Here is a 19836-nt window from a genome sequence, read left to right as displayed (position 1 = left end):
ATGTCACATTGTAATTGACCAGGTAATGAAGGGGCAAATCAAGTAGCGTGATTAAGGAGGTGTCTGCCCGCACATTACACGGGAGCGTGTTGCGTCATGGTACAACGACCACCTTCTCGCGCGGAACGTGAGACCACGCATCCTCAAAAAGTGAAACCGCACTGTGTTACGCCCACCAAACATTTCTGTCAGTAACTGGTACAGATCTGAATTAGGCGACCTGGCTAGAGCGGAATACCAGGTCGCACTCTGTTCTTATGGATGGACATCCAGTGTTCATATGGACAATGTTAAGAATAAAACTACGTTCCCGTTGACTATTTAAACGCCCTTTCATTTTAAAATAGTATATTTTTAATCGCAAATATTCACGGTAACTTATTGCGCATTGAGGGACAGTCACAGACTGGTAACTGAGTCCCGATAAAATGTAAAGATGAGACTTTTATTGATGTCAAAGGCGAAATTAAGTTCCCTTGTCAGAGTCGTGTTTATAGCATGGAAAAGTCAACAATTGCCCTCCGGTTTTGCCTTGGCCTGACTGACTAAGGCATTACTGATTGACATATCTTGCGGATATGCTACTAATACTTGCAGAAACGCCAGTCTCATGGAGCCTGGGAATGAGAGCACTGTATATGCAGCTGACGACTTGTGTCGAGCTTCTGGCTCTTCGCTGTAGCCGTTACGTTGAGACTGAATGCAGAAATACGAGCTAAAGAAATGCAGACTAAGAGATCGCGTGGCAACAGAGAGTCTGCAGCTGCAGCTTAGTGGCAGTTCCTACCGTCACTTTTGAGCCCGCGTAGCTGAGTCGATATAGTGACGGGCTACGGGTTGGAATACCGGTGTTCGATTCCTGGCAAGGACAAGAAGTGTTTCTCTATTCCACAACTTCCGTACTGGTTCTGGAGCTCACACAGCCTGCTATCCGATGCGTACAGAGGCACTTTTACCGAGGTTAAAGCGGCCGGAGGGTGAATCTGACAACCCAGCATTATCTCGTACCGAGGTGAACAATGGTACAATTACACGTCCATTCGTCCATACTTCTACATGGCGTTGTTCTATTTAATTAACCACAGGGGCAGCTTTTCTTTTTCTGCCTTTTATCCCGCCTACCTTGTGATATTCCTGTTTCTTGTGCAGGAGAGTGATGAGACAAATATTCAACCAGAGCTCCGATTTCATCCGAGTTCTCTACTGTTAGAAAAAAGATCTTGGAGCGTTAGTTTCCAGTTTATTAACACAAGTTTCTCAGTAGTGTTTTAGCGCTATCTGGAACTAGGAGGAAATTTCCTTCCGAATTTTCTTCGACTTTCCAAATGGTGTTACAATTCGCAAAAGTAGTGATGTCTTACGAGGCGTAACCGATTGGCGCAGACAAACTTTGGATATTAGTTCAACACACCACACAAGAAAAGAGTGTCCATACCAACGTGTGTCCGTAGACGTTCAATTTATGGGTTATAACTGAAAGAGTACATTTATAATAATTGCACAGACACTCCTACATGGGATTGAATTCACTCCTCAACACGCCTCATCACGGATCGCCCCATCCGTTCCAAGTTTCCGGAGTAGTTGCGGATAGTCTGACAGGCATCCACAATTCGATGATGAAGTGCCAATTCGTTGTCAACAGGAGCCGCATACACGAGGGCTTTAGGTGTTCCCACAGCCAAAAATTCAGAGGATTCACATCGGGCGGGAGTGAAGGCCATACAACGGGTCCTTTCCTACCTATCCATCGGTCAAGAGATGTGTTACTGACAGCATGCAGCACAGCAAAGCTAAAATGCGCCGGAAACCTATCATGCTTTCTTTCAGCTATAACTCACAAATTGGAGCCATAGTAGGTTGAGGCACTATGCTACAGACCAGAAGGTCACGGATTCGATTCCCGATGAGGTCATTGAGTTTTTAATTGACATTTTCCTTCTGGGAGCAATATATCCCTGGAGTCAAATTAGCTTCTAACAGAAATGAATACCAGGAATCTTCCTGGGGGTGAAGGGAGTCCGGCGCGTAAGGCTGACAATCTCACCGCCATCTATTAGCCAGATTTCTAGAAAATGTGGGAGCTTCGAGGTCTCACAACTCTACTCGTCTTCACGTCCTCTTATAGGGATAGCTTTACCTTTTTTGATATCCCACAAATTAAATATTTCCGGGCATATTTTTTCTTGTTTTTGTGCTTGAAACCAGTGCCCAATATCTGTCCGCATCTTTCGTTACACTCTGTACAAAGAGGGGTTAACACTAGTGACATGTAAATATCGCAAGAGAATACTGAAGACCACTTTTCAAGGTACCCGGGAAACTACTCATTGATCACGCAAACAGAAAAAAAGAAATGTTTCCCCAGTGTCACCCCCCCCCACGGATCAGACCCACTCTAGAACAGCCAATAATTTGTAGGGCGTTGAAGAAGCTCCCCTTCTAAAAACAGAAATATCATTACAGATTTTACTGCGTCTCGATACTTATCCCTGTCCAGAGCAAGATGAATCCAGTCTGTAGCCTGACACGGTAATTATTTAAGACCAATTTTAGTAGGAAGGGAGAACGTAATGCAAGGTCGCTTCCGCTGCTCAAAAACGAGGGGGATACAGAGAAAAGTGCATTCATACTCATGCCTCAAACGGGCTTCGAACCAGAGACAGCAGAGTTGTCGCAGCCTTACAAAAACTAAGAGGAACAACGGCATTATTCAGAATGTTCTTAATTTATACTCTTCCTGCAGTGATGTTAAAGAGGTAAAGCTATCCCTGTAACCGGCAGTTTGAGGCCCATATGGTTGGGAGACGTCAAGGCTCCTACATTTTCTAGAATATCGGCTCATAGATGGCGGTGGGAATGTCAGCTTTACGCGCCGGCAGTTATGAAAAAGGCAAAACTATCCTTGTAGCAGGCCGTGGACGGTGAGACGTCGAGGCTCCCACATTTTTTAGTCAATCCGCTCACAGAAGGCGTTGAGGTAGTCAGCGGTACGCGCCGGCCGCCGTATACGCGCAGGAAGATTCCTGGTACTCAGTTCATCAATCCTACCGTTTGACGTTGTATAGCCCTGGCTACTGTTTCCCGAGCCGCTTTTTTCACGACGCAAAATTTGAAACCGCATGCGCATAGCGATACAAATGAGAACGGTAGCATCTGCGACATCCCAGCAGAGCACTTACACTCTCTAGACGCATACTTAACAATAACCTTAGCCCTCAACTTCACTTGATTATGTATCAGATTTCGCGACCCATTAAAAGGCCCTGAGAGCCTCATTATACAGTATAACCCACACACAGAAAAAAAAGTATGAATGTCCGCCTTGTCTGTGTTGTATAGGCTTCTTCTCCTACACCAATGTCTTGAGGATATGTTTAACTACAGGCGCGCTTGTATGCTAAGTTACCGAGTCTCATTTATGCTTTGCGTTTCTAGTACCAAGGATAACTCATTAAAGAGGAGGCTGAGAATATAGTGTATGTATATATATATATACTGGTATAAGGATAATATATATGTTTCTAAGTATGTCAGAGCGCCAGCATGGACAGTTGTATGTTCCGACTCATTGATGGTTTCACCGACCAATTTATTTTGTCATAACCTTGTGAAAAGTGACTTTGTCTATCGTACAGCACGTACTTCCTCCAGTCAGTGCGTTAACGTAAAACTGAAGTTTTATCCATGCTTTTCATGTGAGGCTTGTTCAAGTCTTGTTCCTCAAACAGTGGTTCCTAAGTCTACTGTAACACACTAGTGTTTCGTGGTATATTTTACAGGTCTATCAGTAGCTATGGTGTGTAGCGTCAGATTGAGTCGTGTGGTAATTTTTGAATAGAAAATGATATGGATTGAAGAATTAGCGACTTAATCGCAATACTGTACACACGTGTTTAAGGGACTGAAGAAAACCAAGAAAAAACTCAGCCAGGATTGCCGGGATCCCTGGTAAAATTCTATCCGAAAACATATCGAATAGAAATACAGAGTGTATGTTATGTTTCACGTTCTGATTTGCTTCTTCAGGAGTTTATCTTCTGCTTTCCTCATTCCGTTTTATTATACATATTAAGACAGTTTGTACTTTGCTCTAGTTCTTACACATTCTCTGTAATGAGCCACGTTGTTTAAGAATGCTGTGCCACTGTAAGCTTATACATAACGGACTGAACAATTGGATAGATTACCGACTCAACAAAATTGATAGCACAAACAGCTAAAATTAGTCCACCAAATTTGATTATTATCTCTTGGACTGATTATTCGGCGTTTACGATTATTCTGTGAAATTCGTTTATCATAAGCCCTGTAACTTGGAGTGGACTGCATTATTACGCCTATGATATTAGACACAATGAAACTTGCAAGACACGTCACACTCCTAGGAGAGATGATAAATGCGAAAGTCTTTGTCGCTAAACTTGAAGGAAGGAGACAACTGGGGGAGTGGAGGCGAAGAGATCATGTACAAACATTGTTGTATTTTCATGTGTTCAGTGACTAGACACGGGGTTTGGATTGGCAATCGGATTAAACATTCCCGAAGAGAGAAATTTTGGTTTTAGACATAGAAGGGTCAAAATAAAATGAACATTTCAACGTTGATAAAATTTAAATATAATGTTCGAGAAGAGGATGATGAGATTATTTGGACAGAAGCGAAGTGGTTGGAGAAAACTGCATAATGAGGAGCTTCATAACTCGTGCTCTTTTGTAAGTGTAATTAGAATGATCAAGTCAAGGAAGATGGGGTGGGCAAGGCATGTAGCACGAATGGGGAAGAAGAGGAATGTATATAGGATATTGGTGGGAAAGCCTGAAGGCAAGAGACCACTTGGAAGACCAAGGTGTAGGTGGGTGGATAATATTAAAATGGATCTTAGAGAGATAGGATGGAGTGGTATGTATTAGATTGATCTGGCTCAGGATAAGGGCCCGTGTAGGGCTCTTGTGAATACGGTAATGAACCTTCGGATTTTATAAAATGCTGAAAAAGTATTGAATAGCTGCAGAATTGGCGGCTCCTCAAGAAGGGCTCAGGTCCATGAGTATGTAAGTAATATTTGGAACTAATTCGTGGGGGAAATAAGTTAAAGGAACCTGTCCTAAACGACATACCATTTCCTGTATTTTAATCGGTAGCAAAGGAAGTTTTGGCCTTAAGATGCTCAGAAGCTGTCAGAAGCTGTCAGAAGTTGTCGCCTGCGAATGGCGATAGCGTGCGCTGCGTATTTTATGGACTTCGGGCAGTGGAAGGAAGATTAAGCGCAGAAGTTCTTTTCCACACATTTACTGCACATAATGTGCAGAAGCTGCAATAAATGAATATGTCCAGTGGCGTCACTCATATACCCTTTTTGTTTACTTAGGTATTATTTCAAATCTTTTATTTGGATTTTACTCACATCTGTGTGGTAGAGGTAGGACGGTGTACCTTTCCAGTCTGTCTGCAGTTTCTCTCTTCTCTTGTAGGTACACTGCTGGTGCATTTGTGTTGTTTTCTAATTTTATTAATAAGTTTTTAAGAAATTTTCTATGTGGATGCTTGCACTGTTATTCTTTTTCACAACCGATCTTCTCGGAATTATTAGGTTTCTGACTTTGTTCCTCCTCCGGTATTCTAAAACCTAAAATCTGACTTCAATCACCGGTCCAGTGATTGAGGTTAGTTTTTTCTAAGGGATCCAACGGAGTAGGTGTCTCCCCCCTCACTTGAGGAAGGAAACAGATCCAGTTTCCAAAGCATCATCTTTAGTAATACCCTTTAGAATGCGGGACGACGGCCAAATTTGAAAATCCCGGTAATTCTGGATGTTGCACACCGTCGCCAGAGAATCTTTTCTTGGGAGCATTAAGCAGGCTCATTAGTTACTTTATATCTAGAAGTAACATTTTGTCGAGAAACTAAAATCAGTGGCCAGATACTTTCGCTCTAACATGAAATTTCATTTGAGGATGTCACAAGGATAAAATAATACGTCTCTGTCACTTTTTCTGATTAGTTCCAAAATATGATTGCAGGGGCATGCAAAGAAATCCTAAATCTTCTAATTATTATTAGATAGAAATAGTAATGTTAATAATTCAGGATGAAACTAAATCTTAACTCTGATGTTTCCGTCACATTTCTCGTAATTACGCACTATCATAAACCCAACATTATAAAAATGATTACAGAAAGTAATGGTGGCCGTTTGTCACAGGACAACCATTTGCCAGTTTTGGGATATACAGATACTACAACGGACCGTGACAGTGAGAAGATGTCAGGAGCTGAAGCTGCTGTTTCCCGTGCTAGAATACGAAACAGCTTATGTATGTAGCAAAAGGAACTGGTTCTGGCAACTCATGAGAGGTTCTGGAACATCAATTGAATGATAACATGAGCTCGAAAGTGTAGATCATGTAGAATTAGTGGAAGCCAGATTGTGTACCCTGACGTGGGGCGATATCAGAAGAAGTGACATTTAATTTTGCAGAAAGTAAGAGTCCTTGAATTCTGATGGGTGTCTTGAAGAGGCGTCGATACAACTAGACATCTTCCAAAGATGTCCTGAAGCTATACCATCTGGTCGAGTAGAGACATTTAACACGCCAAAGTTCAGTTCGTTCTTCAGCACTTCAGAACAATTTTGACGAGGCATAAAATCCATTCTACCAGGATATGGAATGTCGATGCATCTGCCCACCCGCTCTTTCAACGGTGCAGAAACCTCCACAGTAGGAAGTAAAGCTTTCCCTGTAACAGGCCGTGGAGACCCATAGGGTTGTGAGACGTCGAGGCTCCCACATTTTCTAGACAATCGGCTCATAGATGGCGGTGACGTTTTCAGCCTTACACTTCGGCCCCATTTATCCCCAGGAATATTCTTGGTACTCATTTCTGTTAGAGGCTTAGTCGACCTCAGAGACACAGCGCGGCTGGAAGGATTAGGTGAAATGAAAAATCCAGTGACCTCATCGGTATTCGATCCCGCGACTTTCCGGCTTGTAGCATAGTGCCTCAACCGACTACGCTACCGCATGCCCCACAATGGAAAGAAAAATTCAAGTTGGTTCCATAACAAGAGCTGAAGTAGACAGAATGTCGCAGCATTATGCTGCATGATTTATTCTGGGAGTTACATTCCAGCAGCTTTGCCATATGGAAGAAATTAAAAAAGTGAACTGGTAGGAGGACGAACAGGATCTTTAGGACTAACCTCTGATTCAGGTTGGATACCTGGACTTATATTCCTAAAACAGATTAAGCACTCTAAGGAGCATGCTAATCCTTCAGAGGAAAACAGCGTTTTGCTTATATCGGACGGGCATTCCATTCATAAATACATATATATCCTAACTTACCGGAAAAAATCATATTATGTTAATCCTGTCCCTTACACCTCACTGCAACCGTCATCTTCAGTCACTTGTCGTTCATGGATTTTTAAAGACTTGTTATCACCAGGAAGTGACAGAGTAATTGAAATGCCATTCAGTAAGGGATCTAACGGACAATCGAGTTTGCTGGGTTTCTTGTTGAAGTATACGAAAAAGCTGTCAAAAACCAAATGCTTTAGAGCGCATTCACCAAGAGGAGAATGTGGTCGTGTAATCGGCACATCTTATATGATATTCGGTTCAATCATTCACAGACCAAAAAAAAAAACACAAACAAGTTTCAAAACGCCCAGCCTTCACCCCCAGAACTTGTTCTTTCAGTTTGATCTCAAATCAACCAAGACTTTCCAGCAGAACCTGTTCCTTCCATTTCTCAAACCAATCAGCATTCACCAGCAGAGTCTAGAGCCGCTAAACTTGCAGTGAAGCAAACCGATTTGACGCCCTCTCCTCGCGGTTCTCTATCTCAGACAAAGAAACGAAGACATGAAGGCTCTAAATGTTAACAAGCAGTCCATAAGCATCGAAACGTAAGAGCAAGGATGACGGAAGAAGAGTTCATAAGCGGCGTGCTGCAAAAGGAGGCAAAAAGTTGCTGCATTTTCTGCAGTAGATGAAGATAAAATCTTATATTTTGAGAGAGATGATAACATTGACGACGATGTTTCATGCCTGTGTTTCAATGATGTGTTCAGTAATTCGAAACCAAGAAAATTATGGAGTAAGTGCGCTGGCTGTTCCATGAGGGAACATGGTGAATGTGCAGGATTTCCAAATAGAACAAAGAAATGTACATGTGACATCTACAGTCTTTGCAGAGGTGCCGTTTTCTTTCCACCCTTGCTTGTACAAATTGGCATAGACACCCATGGGGACACACGCTTTAAAACTATTGTTGAGGCATTCACCCGTCAAACCTTTAAATACATGTGCGTTTTCATGAAGTATACCTTAAAGTTTATGTAACTGGACAATGTAAATAAACAGCCAAGTTGTGTATAATTTTGCTTATCGTCATTTTAGGATATGTTGCCCTAGATATAAAAAGCTCCTTCTAGAAAATCAAAGATGTATTACTGCGTACCGGGACACGCGATAGCGTCGTTGGTTGAGGCATTAATCTATGAGCCGGAAGGTTGCGCATTCGATTCCTGATTGGTTCCCTGGATTTTTCAATTGACCTAACCTTCCAGCAGCACCATGGCACTGGAGTCGACCCAACCTCTAACAGAAATGAATACCCGGAAATCTTCCCGGGCGTTAATCGCGGCCGGCACCTAAATCTGACAACCTCATAGCCATCTGTCAGTCAATTGTGTAGAAAATGTGGGAGCCTCGATGCCTCACAACCCTATGGGCCTCCATGGCATGTTACACGGATGTGTACAAAACACTGTAATGGATAGAGCCTCTATTTTTGTAGGTTATTTAACGACGGTTTCTCTGTCGTGATTTTATAACATCGGTCGGTAGGATGTTACATTAATTATAAATTTGAAAGGATTTGAAAGGAAGCGGTAATATCCTAATCGGGGTAATAGCCCTATATTTTTCAGGACGAACTAAAATCTCAATCGAATTCCGTAGCTCCTCAAATTTGCAGTCACGATATGCTCTTCAAATTTACGCCAAGAAAAATAAAAATGAGTGAATGTGGTGACGATTCTGACCCGTATTTTGATGGTGCCCGGTTCAAATATCGGTTGGAACATTGATGAATTTGACACAATAGATTCGTGGTTTTCTCGGTCATTCCAGGCAAGTGTCTGATAGCCCCTTAAATTGGGTAACGGCTCTCTGTCTCCATGTATTTCCGGCCCATTTTAACTAATCATTCTGATATTTAATGCCATATATTCTGAGTTACTGGCAGTGTCATTAAATAAACTATAAATATAAATCCGTGGCTTTAGTCTGCAAGTGAACTATACCGGCCGAGCGACCGCCGCTTGTGGGCGAAGTTAGTGCCAAATTTAGCGGATAGAGGGTGTCGCTTGGTCAGCGCAACGGATCCCCAGGGCCGTTAGTTTCTGTTTTCTAGACCGGAGTCGCTACTTTTCCATTCAAGTAGCTCCTCAATTACCCTCACGAGGCTGAGTGGACCTCATTCCCAGACCCACCACTTCTTAGAAACTCTGCTAGCGCCGGGAATCGAACCCGAGATCTCTGTATCTGTAGCCAGGAACTCTGGCCACTAGACCACAGAGGCGGTCTAAACTATAAAAGTAAAAAAGTAAAGCTATCCCTGTAACAGGCCGTGGAGACCCATAGGGTTGTGAGATGTTGAGGTTCCCATATTTTCTAGACAATCGGCTCATAGATGGCGGCAAGGTTGTCAGCCTTACGCGCCGGCCGCCCTTTACCCCCAAGAATATTCCTGGTACTCATTTCTGTTAGAGGCTTAGCCGACCCCAGGACCATAGTGCTGCTGGAAAAATTAGGTCAATTGAAACAATGCAATGATTTCTTCCGGACTTGAACCCGCCACCTTCTGGCTTGTAGAGTAGTGCCTCAACCAACTACGCTACCGCGTGCCCCTGATCTAAGCTATTAACTATAAATATATAAATTAATAAACCACAAAAATTCTGGTAACTCTAACTGAGAATCGAGATTCTCAAGTATAACACCTTGTAGTGTTGTACGTGTGTTCCAACGTTTCAGAAGGATATTGTGCCACCATCTTCAGGATAAACGTGGGTAATTTGAGACTGCGGTGGTCTACATGAGCAGGCTCTATGTATAAAATTTCACTCAGAACTAAGAGAGGGGAATTCATCATTTCCTCGCTCTTCTACTGAGATCCCAGGCGGTAAATCATGACTCTCCACTTCCAAATCCTTATTTACTCATCATTCATGGTCATGCTGCATAATCTGCACTTACATATCGTACAAGATTTCGCGAATTTCATAGAAAATATCAATAAAACCTATAGCTAGATGCTTTATTTTCTGTACAACTTAAGTTTAAAGGAAGTGGCACCATTGACCGAAATGAATACTTGATCCGTGATTTACTAATCCCAGACATAGTGTGACTGAGATGTTGAAACCCTGAAGGAAAAATGTAGCATTGTTCCCAATTGCAAATCCAGACGTTGAAGGCTGAACTCGGAAGCTTTCAGAATGTATACCAGCATGTGCAGCTGAGCAGTGCTGGCAATGTGCCTTGCCAGTACATTATTGTCGGACAATGCTGTTTCGAGGGGTACAGCCATGAGCGCTGATAAGAGGGATCATTAAATTGCGGCCAGACTATGAAGTACAGAGCTTAAGATTACCTTTGTATTTATTGATACTTACTGCTGTTTGTCAATGCAGGTTGTCAGTTCTATCCAGCAGGCGAGTACCTGAGGTTTGTTCGGGTGCCAGAAAATGTACCTGTTGGGGGCGAGGTTCTTCAGGTCGAGGTACATCCTCGACAAAATCTTAGTATCCAACCAGTTGATAAGGTACGTTTTACACTCTGACCACTAGACGATTTGAGCGGTATCTCTATGTTACAGCATAACGTAATGGGACAGGAAAAGAGCTTCATACTGTGTGCTACATCATAACGACTACACATGTATGTATGGGGTAGGCCGAGATGAAACAGTGAGCAGTTCACTCAGAACAGGTTGTTCTAGAGATGTACTTAAGACTTGTATTCGGTGGGTACTCGTTCTATATCCTGGACATGCCCTAACTGAGGTGTTTCATGCTTTTCCCTAGTCCTGCCAAGAAAATTTTAAATAATAGTTTCATATATTCTCAATTTATGTTTTTAGACAGTGGACCAGAAGACTGACAGCATCTACTACCTACTAAATCCCTACTGAGTATTTATGAAATTTTGATTAGGAAATTGATGTTGAAGAGACAATGTGAATAATATAAATACCTGTATAGCTGGGGTGATAAAGTTAAACTGATCAAGCCTGTTCATGTGTTATACTTCTAACATGTTTTCAAGTGGTGCCTGGTTTAAATCTCCTGGACACAGGAGATCTGGACTGAGACTTTCATGGTTTACCCGAGTCACTTCAGGCTTGTTCTGGTGAAGTACCTTGATAGTTATGACTCCTTCCTTCCATGTCCTTCCCAATTCATTATTCAATAATATTCCCATCATTTTATGGTACAGAGTCTGAGTTGCTGACAACATCGTTAAACAGACCATAAAAAGGTAAAGGGATAATGTTAAGGTGGGTCTTAGAGACATACACTGTAGAAGGTGGAACTGGGTTAACTAGCTTGGGGTAAATGAAATCGCTTGGAAGGACAGGGGAGAATCACAAAGGACCTGAGTTAAGATATTCAGCATACCAACTGAGATCCAAACCTCAACAGGACGGAAACGTTTTCCATCTGAGTCAACCTGCTCAGTGTGAATGTAGTGATGAACCATAAGATCAAGAAATATTTTCACCATCTATATAAGTATGATGGATAGACAGCTGCAAATTTGGTATTTGATTCCAAAGACAAAATATTCTTATCTCTCCAGAGCATTCAAATTTTCTCTGGGGTCTACCCACCCTCCTACCAGGTCCTCTTTCCCCAGAGGTAAAGTGGTCAGTGCATATTGAGTATCACACACTTCCTACTAATATAACTGATTATGTTATTTTTATTTTTTGCATCCTGTTGCATAGATGGTCGAATTTGTAAAATTATTAACTGATTACATTATCATTGGCTTTATGGTATTTTAATTAACAGTGGTGAAGTAGAGATAATATGAAATTGTTCCCTGTCTTATTGAAGCACTTCGCTGTAAAGACACATCGGAGGGTGTGGGTAGAACTCTGTGCATTCCTAACTACAACACTAGATGAAATCGCGTGGTCAGCTTCACGTCCTGTCTGCTTTACCACCAGAGAAAACACTCCCCTTATCGACTGAATAGGAGGATTGGTGGGCCCCAGAGCCAGTCTTCATGCAACAGAGGAGAGAAAAACAGATCCCCACCGAACCTACCCTGGTCATCCAGCTCATAGCCTGTTCCTATTGGCTGCTCTGCCATTGTATAATCTTCATAATGATGGTGTCATTAAATAACCAACCAACAATACTGAGATGCTTTGGTAAATATTGAATTATGTCTTAAATATACAGGTACAGTAATACTGTTTTGACCAAAGATGTCAGAACATCACACTTATAAATGTAGCCACTTAAAAATGGTCTAAGACAAAAAAAAAATACATTTTCAAGAGAATATTAACAGTGATATGAGTTCATGGTTGTCAGTGTGGACAAATAGATTGATAACAGAATCAATTAAATGCAATTAAAATAAGTCAAAATTACTCACCCTTTTAACTTTTGCTTTACTCACAGGTGGAAGATGTGAGCTACTTCAAGTACCAGGATGTGAGCAGCGAGGTAGTGTCTGTGATATTAGCCCAGTCTCTTGAGGACCTGGTGGACAGTGAGAGTCCGCAGAATGTACTCAAATTCAGACTTGTTTGTGACTATAATGATGGCGAAGACAAGGTAAGCTTTCAAGCCCTATGACCAATAAACATATGGCATGCTTATTTCCTCTGTCCCTCTCACTCATGGATGTCAACAGTTATGGTGGTGAATTTATAGTCAAATTGGCAACACACACAGCCTAAATCAGTGCAGCAATTTTTATTCTAATCTTTTCCCTTATCTTATAAAAGGCTAATTCTTGTGTTCTGTATTTAGTGATCATCAAAGCTTGTAGTACTTATCAACAGGAACAGATGATTGTAGAAATAAGCAACAGTTGAAGGTATTCTGGAGTCAGCATTTCACGGTTCATCTTTGTGCTTCTAAACAGCACCATCTCTTATTTTCTCTGTTCAGGATATTGGTATAAATGTAGTTATACCTTCAGAAATTTTCAAGTTACCTGGGTTAGGTACATTTGACTAATTTCTTTTTAAATAAAAATTGAGACAAATGCAAAATAATTGTTTTCTAAGTGCACTTTTGTTCTAATTTTAGTATTGTTATCAGTTTACAGTGAATGGTATGAGACTGAATTCTAAACGAAAAAGAAACTAATATAGGTTGAATATGTGCTAAAGCAGTAAGTTGTTTCAGAAACGTGAAATACAAAGAATGATTGAAATATTTCTGTAGGACGAGATATCTGTGCACTAGGAGAGTAAATTTATGGTGTTATTTTGTAGCATCCTGTGGCACTTCGCTTAGTATCAAATGTTACTGGTTCCACTGTCTCAAGTGCAACACATCTTTCTATAAAACTTATTAAATGTTATTCACTTAAAACTTTTGCACATTATATAACTTAAATTCTTAAGTTTTCACTACATATCTTGACTCTTATGGTCATCATAAAGTGTTTAAAATTATAGTTGAGGAAACTGCTGTACTTCTGTCATTGTTTTGTTCATTAATTTTTAATGTATGGTAAATGTTATAAAATAAATGCATAGTTAATTACATGTTACCAATTAATATTTACCAATTTACATCATTAAAATATTAGTTTAAATAAAAAGAAGGAAGTGCTGTACACCACTATACTAACACCTCATTCCAAATTAGGATATGGTGTTTCTGATGGTAGTGTTTAATATTTATTACATCACTGAATTTGAGCTTGTGCATCTTCTTGTTTTGCAGTTTTCTACCTACAAAGACATCAGGGCACTCAAATAATGTATTTTGGTATTTTCCCATCTGTGTCTTTTGTGTTGTGACACAATGTATCGTTGTAGATGGATACAGATGCTTTGTAAACTTCACGTGAAGTCAGGCTCATGCAGTAACTATGAAGACCATAGATCTGAAATAGTAATAGTCATTCACTCATACATAAGAAACATAAGTGAACACTGCTGGAAAAAGTAACAGAACTGCAATATTCAGATTTTTAAAAATCTGTGTTTCCATTAATAAAATCATAGAAGTTGACTTGCAGGCTGTCATTTGCAAGTTAAATTTAGTTATTAATTCACAAAGGGCTTTATACTTTGGTGTCTTAAAACCAAACTCATGGTTAGAGTGGAAGGCTACAGAGCAGCCACAGAACTCATTGCTCATTTCCAGACAGCATCAGCCCTTTAATTGTTTAAATATAGTTCTCACATCAAGTAGGATGGAAAGTATTTAAAATCTCCACAAAAGAATGTACCATTTATTATCAGTAATGTAAAAGATGGTTTTCTTTTGGTATGTGTGCTGGAGTACTTCATGGGTTCCTCACTTTACTTGCTCGGCTAGCTTTGGGGATAATGAGACTAGAGCAGCCAGTCCACTTGCAGTATCTTCCACACATATACCTCAGAATTTATTGTGCCTCCATAAGTCATAGGACATATCAACCTTCTTGCACTCAGGTGCACCAAATGCCAACTTTTACATCATGGAGTGGAACTGTACACACAATGATTGGGTTCATTCTGCTGTAGTATCTGTTTTGTGTGTTCACATGCCAGCAGAGTTGCCTAATATTGTCCCTGTAAAATGCAAAGGGACAGAGTTCGGAAATGAATCATTTTTACATTATCATTGGTGATGGTAAATATGAAGTACTTTTATGGTGTATTTTTGCCTACCATTTTAAAGGGAGAAACAGCTGTAACATTATGGTGTAAAGCTGTAAAATAATTGCTTGAAAATGGCTCAGAATTCTCAGCATTAGGGAGGCAGTAGCAATACTCCAGAAAAATGTTTGAGTTGGTAATATTAGTGATTATAGAGGTAATATACAGAAGATTGTTGAACTAATAAAAAATGAACGTACTGTTAATTCTCTTCAATTGAGGATTATATATATATATATTTACACCATAAATATAGTAGTTAATTTTATTTATATGACAGTGTTATTACAGCTTTGAAGTTTTACACGTCTTCATTTGATTATTGCTCTTCTAAAACACCTTCAATTTTATATCATACTTCAAGAAGGCCGTCTTATGGAATAAAAGCCTTGTGTGTTCAACAAGACCTCCAGTATGCAGTTTTGGTTCCCACTGTATGTTGAGAAGAGAATCCTTGTTATGTTCTACTGAAAATGTAAATATCTGTGTCACTATCTGATGAATCTTCAAGCATTTTATTTAATGTAGGCTGTAAATTTGAATTTGTGAGGGGGCATGCAGTGGCATAGTTGCTTGAGGCACTATTCTACAAGCAGGAAGATCATGGGTTCGATTCCCGATGAGGTCATTGAGTCTTTCAATGGACCTAACTCTTCCAGCCACACTATGGCCCTAGGGTCAACTCAAGCACCAACAGAATTGAGTACCAGAAATCTTCCTGTGGGTAAGCAGCAGCAGGCGCGTAACACTGGTTACCTCACAGCCATATTTGAGTTGATTGTCTAGAAAATGTGGGAGCTTCAGCTCCTTACAACACTATGGGTCTCCTAGGCCTTGTGCAGAGATAGCTTTACCTGTTATTTTTACATTTTAATTAGTGTATTATCTGACAATTTTAAATTTATTTACCAAACAAGTCATAGGGTTGTTTTTGTAAGAGGTCCTAATATAAGTATAGTATACACTTTAATTAAACAGTTATAACTGTGGTCTCATCCACACAGATATATAAAAGCTTGTCCATATGCTTCCAGATATCATCTTATCTATCTGTGACAGTATATGTTGAGGACATAAATGACCATGCTCCTCAGTTCATCAATGCCCCGTATCATGTGACCGTGGATGAGTTAACACCAACTGGTAAGTATCATACATAGCTTCTGCTTTCAGGAATAAGGCATTTAGAATGTCGATGTTTTTCGATTTTTATCAAACACTGTAGTTGCTCTAATCTAGGTGAATGTGACTGGAGGAGCCAGAGGATCAGGGTGTGCTATTCAGGTTACTAGGGAATGAGCATGTGTATATATTTTTGATTAAGATATGAGTTGGTGAAAATGTTTTAATGATTATGTGATTAGGATAAGAGGCAATGCAGAAGTTTCAGTGACTTTTTCATTAGAAAAAAAGAAGTGATGAAAAGTGTTTACTGACTCCATGGTTAGGAAAGATAAAGATTTTTTATTGTGTGCAAAGTTGAGGATGGTTTCCATACCTAATTTTGGATATAGGTAGCAGAATTTATTAAAGTCAGATAAGAAAAACCAAACTGACTTTCCTGTTAAACTTCTGTCTGGTTTCATATCCTAACATTTACTAATTCATAGTTATATTACTGTTTACACATTGATCTCCTTTGACTTTATTAACCTTTATACATTAGCGCAAAGCAACACAAAGTTTTATTTGTATTCATGTAACTGTAGGAAAGCATTTATTTTCATAAGCATGCTAATCTTACATGTTAAGAAATGACAAGAAAACAAGAAATAGAACAAAATACAACAAACACAAAGCAAACAAACAAATGAAGCTATGCCTGTCTAAATTAAATTTTTTCTTCAAGCTTATCATATAATCTATGTGGCTAACTACTTATACCTTTTTACCATAGGTCTGACTGTCTTCCGTGGAATCCACGCTATTGACCATGATAAGCCAAATACTCCAAACTCTGATATACAGTATTCAATTGTTGATGGAAACGATAAAGGAAAGTTTGCCTTGGAGAGCAGTCACCGTGCAGTTTTGGTGCTCAGACATCCCCTGGACTATGACGCAGGTGACAGGAATTTCATGCTGACACTCATGGCATCGGTAATTGAAAAGTCTCTGAATGTATGCGGGTTTTGTAGTGCTGACAGAGGTGACTATGAAGCCTATTGTCTTCTGAGATATGATGCCATGCAGTCTGGCAATTCAATCTATTGACACCTCTTCTTCATCCATCAGTTCCCGCAGAGTTATTACTTCCCCTGGTAACTCTGCATATGGAAAATAATCCCTCTGTGGGCCCATGTTCTTTCCATTTTTCCACTCTTTCACTCAAGACCTCAGTTCAGGCTACATCGCCTCATGCCTCTGCCACTTTTTGAAATTAGATTTACTTTTCTACCGTGAAAAGGAGGCAGTAGATTCCTATAAAACAATGATAACAATCTACTAGACTGTATGGCGTCACATCCCAGAACACAGAAATCTTCCACCATTCCTAATAATCATGTATCAATTTGTACCCAACACAATATTGCCTCTTCACTCTCTGCATAAGAAACCTGAAATCAAGTTCACTCAAAATGTTGTACATTCAGTTTTCTTGAAGTGCCAGCTCAAGTGGTAAGACACTCCTCCCATGAAGCTGGGTTCACCTAAGGCAAGAGAGTTAGCTACCGTACTATCTTGAAACTTTATCTATGATATTTTGTTGCCAACTTCTTAGCAGACCTGCAGAATGCAACCTATGCTGTCACATGCTCTATTATTGCAGTATGCAGTAATGGTACAGGTGAAGAACATTTACAAAATTATTTTTAGGAGTTGCACTTTTTGTACTGAAGTATATTGCATCCACACTTCACCAACATCCTTGTGACAGGATTTTGTCCAGTGGAAATTATGAAACATTAATGTAAAATGCATAATACCAACTATAAATTCAACCTTAATGAAATTTGAGATATATATTAACTTTTTAACGGAAAATACAAAACAATGACAAATTCAGCAAAATTATTTATTTTAAGAAATAATCTTTTGGTAAGAAATACAGAACACTTTTGCACATGAGCTGGAGATGGCATGGCTATCGACTAGCCTGTATGTTTGTTTCAATATGATGCTGGGAGGTGGAGGGCTTGGTTACTATTCCCATCTTGCTTTAGATTATGCAGTGCATTTCACTTATTTAAAATATATGTGTACCGGATGTTACTTCTGACTGGTGTTAGGGGGTCCCTTTTATTACACTGGACTGAAGACAATTTTATAAGTGCAGTTCTCCACTTATAATGCAATGGTCAACAGAAAAATTTAATTTGTGTGTTGGAATTTCTCGATTTGCATGAATTTCCAAGAACAAATCCTATCCTTACTGCAGGTTTTTCCAGTATGGGGAAGCAGTTTGTAAATATTTGTCTTAATTCTTTTCTTTGGTTCTTACACTGTGTGGCTGTGGGCGATGGTGTCGATATTGCAGAGGTCAAAGTGTCTAAGTTGGTAGGCCACTCTCTACTTTCATGGCATTCTGACGTTCTGTAAAGGAAGTGTAGAAGAGTGAATTGAGTAGTTATTGTTGCCTTGCATTGCTCCTTTTCAAAACAACAGAATGTTATATATGTATACAGTGACTCACATACGTCAAGCATGAGACGGGAGATGACATATAACTCTGAAACATCAGCACCATTGTCCATAGCCTCACGCCTTAAGAACTGGGGAGAAGAATTAACATCAACAGCTAACCACCATGAAAGCCCAAAATCAGTAATTTTCAAATAATACTATTGTTTATTCCCCTCCATGCTTTCCTAGTTTTTTTAATTAAATGGAAAATTGTACTGTACGGCACAGAATGAGCAATTGTATTTTTTTTTTTGGTCATTGAATCTCTCTCTGGGAATAACACAGGAAGGGCATTGCATCAAGTTTCGACCAATAAGTGAATTTTCTATCCACAGGACAGAGGCTCCCCACCAAGGAACTCTACTACAAGTATGCAAGTGTCAATCCTCGATAATGATGATCTCAGCCCGAAGTTCACTCAAGACGTGTACAGAACACAAGTTACTGAATTCTATCCCCTCTCTGTGAGTAAAAATGTCTGCAAAGCTATAAGATATGGCAGGTGAACAGATATGACCTCCACATAAGGTTTCCTACTTTTAGTGTGTCAAGAACACTTACAAGAGGAAAAAGTTGACAGCATGAATTTTTTAAGATTTTGTGTTTTATCCTCTTCAAACAGATTTTCATTCAGTATCCACCTGGCACAGTCAACACCATTCAGATATTAATTTATTATGCAAGATTTGAGGTTCTTATGCCAGTGAAGATTCATGCAATGGTCTACCGATTTATGATACCTTATACTCTCGAGTATGGGTAGCAGTGTTACATAGAAACATATTGCCATCACCTTCTGTATTCTGAAATGGAAAAATAGAGGCAGTGCATCCAGTTGACCAGCTCCATGGAACAGATGCTTACTTATCCAAGAAAATACCTGTACTTTAAGGCAAATGAATGTTCATTACCATGTCCACAAAATCCTTCCATTGGTTCCTACCTGAATTAAATTAATCCATTCCATACATTCCCACATTGTTTCTTTAAAACCCATTTTAGTATCTTAGAATTTTCCTTCAGGTCTCCATTAATGTTCCTCCAAAAGGCTGGTACCTACATATGGGACAGCAAGTTGGCATAACCCAGAGGGCTTGTATATGAATCTATCTGATAATTTGTCAGGTCGCAGGAGGCTTGTATAAGGGGGTGCTTGCTTTGTTCCAAGTGGGATTCAAACTTTGTCAAGAACACACAATTGGAAGACTTAAAAATGGTCATAGAGATTTAGAAATTAATTTCCTAATTCAGTCTCCGTTAATTCCGATGCTATTTATATAGATGAGATAAAAAAT

General features: G+C 39.8%; 1 protein-coding gene across 1 annotated transcript in view; it reads left to right on the top strand.

Annotated features, from left to right (window-relative positions):
* LOC111867122 (cadherin-89D) overlaps positions 1 to 19836 on the top strand; it is a 220428-nt gene that overhangs the window by 166438 nt on the left and 34154 nt on the right. The window contains exons 4-8 of the mRNA XM_023856657.2: positions 10710 to 10840; positions 12714 to 12869; positions 15952 to 16060; positions 16815 to 17017; positions 18877 to 19005. Coding sequence (XP_023712425.1) covers positions 10710 to 10840; positions 12714 to 12869; positions 15952 to 16060; positions 16815 to 17017; positions 18877 to 19005 — 728 coding nt within the window. The remainder of the gene's footprint in view (positions 1 to 10709; positions 10841 to 12713; positions 12870 to 15951; positions 16061 to 16814; positions 17018 to 18876; positions 19006 to 19836) is intronic.

This window comes from Cryptotermes secundus, unplaced genomic scaffold, assembly GCF_002891405.2.
Source record: "Cryptotermes secundus unplaced genomic scaffold, Csec_1.0 scaffold334, whole genome shotgun sequence".
Taxonomy (NCBI): Eukaryota; Metazoa; Arthropoda; class Insecta; order Blattodea; family Kalotermitidae; genus Cryptotermes; species Cryptotermes secundus.
The sequence above is the reverse complement of the archived record's forward strand: the minus strand, read 5'-3'. Positions and strand labels throughout refer to the sequence as shown.